Consider the following 2,797-nt stretch of genomic DNA (forward strand, 5'->3'; position numbering starts at 1 on the left):
GGGGGTGGTTTATATAAATATAATCCAATAATAATCTTCATGAACTTTCATGAAGCATTTTACTTGCCTAACTCTCCTGATCCTCCACCACTGCTACATAATTATAAAGAGAGAGCTTAGGTAGGCTGAACTAGAAGTCATGAGAGTGATGGCGGTACATTGTTGGATCATGTCGACTCATTGCATGATGGTCTCTCTGGCTGCTATGGCTGCTATTATGTTCATCACTCATTGGTGGATAAATAGGATTTGAAGTAGTTGCATTCACACTCCCTTCTTCACGTGAAAGAACCGAAGCTGCGGATTGGACAAGCTCAAGACACAGCCTTAGCTTGTTGGGCTCAATGTGAACTAGACCCGGGACTGCCCCCTTGAACAAGAAATCTGAGGTTAGTGTTCGAAGAATGTCAAGAGGGGTGATTCCATCGACGGTTCTAACATTAGGGTCAGCATGGTGATCAAGAAGTACTGAGACCATATCCGGTGACACCATTTCTGCTGCAATGTGAAGTGGGGTTTTCCCTGCGGGTCCTGCCGGATAGTTAACATCAGCTGCACCAAGTTCAAGCAAGGCTTTGACCACTTCTCGGCTACAATTCTCAACAGCATAATGCAAAGCCAATGCTTCATTGAGATTGAGGCCTTCTCCCATTACCATAAGCTTAACTAGTTCAACATCAGATGAGTCTAATGCCCTTTTCATTCCTCGAATTTTTTGGTCCTCAAGATCAGCAGCTGCAGTAAGATCGTGGAGATGGTGGTGATGGTGAGGCATTAATGATCTACGAGCAATGGATGATTTGAGTCGTAGTTCTTCAATTTTGGCCACAACATCAATTGGAAGGTGTTTAGCTAGGACTTCTGGTGGTAGGCCTGATTTGGCCACAAGATGGGAGCAAGTAGTCCAAAGTTGGTGCATATCTTGCTTTCTTGAAGCTATAAGAACCTTCATCACATCCTCAATTGAGGCCTTATCTACCATGCTAGCCAATTGCTTCTGAGGAACAGAAAACAAGGGAATAATAATTAGCATTGGTAAATGGATTTAGCTGCAAATGGAAAATTTTTCTTTACGATCAATTGCATTGAGTCCATCCTGTTTTGGTGTCTGATGGGATGTTTCATGTAAAAATTTTGTTTATCCTGTCCATCTCTTTTTCACAATCCTATACCCAAATGGGGAAAGTGCTTGTTTGGCATAGATTTGGTGAGCATACTGTGGAAGACAAGACTGGAGATGAAGAACTAAATTTAGAAAGTCACAGCTATATGTACACCACAAATATTGAAAATCTCAACTCCAGCAACCAAAAATGATACATGAAATCAAGAAAAAACTCTTATCTAACATGGACAAAATCAACATTTGACTTAAATGAAAATAGTGCTATAGTGTTTGATAACTATATATCAACAGCAGAAAGAACAGAAGTTAATGAGATGAAAAGTAGAAGAAAAGCCCACAAAAACTGTTAAGAGAAAATTGAAACAATTAATGAATTACCATCTCCAACTACAAAAGAAAATGTCAAGCGACTTAGTGCTTGAATATAAAGCACTATAAATGAGCGTGGGATCAAACTCAACTGCAACTGAACGTTAGCTAGGTAGAAACCAATTGAAATATCACACAAGACACAACGCCTCAGCCACTTGATCATGGGATAGTAAAATCTCCCTCACAACAACAAAAAAAAAAGAAAAATAAAAAAACCCAACACCAAGACGCCTCCCTCAGCATGGGATAGTAAAATCTCCCTCACAACAAACAAAAAAGAAAAGAAAAATAAAAAAACCCAACACAAAAACGCCTTCCCACTTCCCAAAAACCAAAACCAAAGGAAAAACATAAGAGTACTAATCTACACACTCATCAAGATTTTGAAAGAAAAGAGAGGAGACAAAGGGAGAAGAAGTGAAGAGAGAAAGAAAATCTTGAAATGATCATAACGAGCTGCTATATATGACTGACTACAAGGAAGAAAGACCTGAGTGAGCATTGCAAGCTGTTCAACACCAAAGTATCTAGCGGCGGCAAGAGTGTCAAGAGCAAGATCAACGGCTGAGGTGCAATGTGTATGCCAACACCCTCTCTCACCACAATTAGGCCTTGGCTCATGTTTTTGTGGCACAATAGAGACTTGTCCACTATACAAGAACTGTAAGAGCAACAAGAACACTTCATACCCCACAGAGTTAACTGGTATCACATTAGACCTTGAACCTGGTGATCCAACCAGGTTTATCCTTGATCCAGATGGGTCTAACCCAGATGGTGGGTCAGGTCCACAAAAATACTTCCTGAAAAACAAACTTCTTGCTGCTAAAATACACCTGTGAGCATGAACTAACCGACCCTCTACGCTGAAAGTTACATCAGAGAAAGCTTGGCCATTGATTAGAAGATTAAGGTAGTCTAAAGACAGAGTTCTTAGAGAGTCTTCAAGAGTCATGTCTTCAAAATGAACAAATATATGGTTTTGTTTACTAGCTAGGGTTGCCTCGTCCTCTCTCTCTCTCTCTCTCTATATATATATATATATATAATTATATTATAAAGAGCAAGAAAGAAAGAAGAGAGAGTGAAGGCTGAAGGACAGTTAACAAGAGGAAGAGAAGATAGGAAGACTTCATTTTTTTTCCTGTGTTCTTGCTAAGGATGATGATGGGGTTAGTGTGTTACTGTATATTTGTGAAAGAGAAAGAGATTCTTTTCGCTCTCGATGGAGAGAGGGGGGGTGCAATATGAATGGCTATTCTGGGCGGCTGAGGTTTTTAAAAAAGGGGGTGAAAATAA

The 2,797-nt window shown here is 39.9% G+C and overlaps 1 protein-coding gene across 1 annotated transcript; it reads right to left on the reverse strand.

The window, feature by feature from the left end:
• Positions 1-6: 6 nt before the first annotated feature.
• LOC105119663 (regulatory protein NPR5-like) lies at positions 7-2,750 on the reverse strand. The gene is made up of 2 exons (XM_011017825.1): positions 1,989-2,750; positions 7-997 (listed from the first exon to the last, which is right to left on the reverse strand). Exons 1-2 carry the CDS (start codon positions 2,451-2,453, stop codon positions 131-133), a joined length of 1,332 nt encoding a protein of 443 aa, XP_011016127.1. The 5' UTR covers positions 2,454-2,750; the 3' UTR covers positions 7-130.
• Positions 2,751-2,797: the final 47 nt, after the last annotated feature.

This window comes from Populus euphratica, unplaced genomic scaffold (genome assembly GCF_000495115.2).
Source record: "Populus euphratica unplaced genomic scaffold, PopEup_1.0 scaffold3324.1, whole genome shotgun sequence".
Lineage (NCBI taxonomy): Eukaryota > Viridiplantae > Streptophyta > Magnoliopsida > Malpighiales > Salicaceae > Populus > Populus euphratica.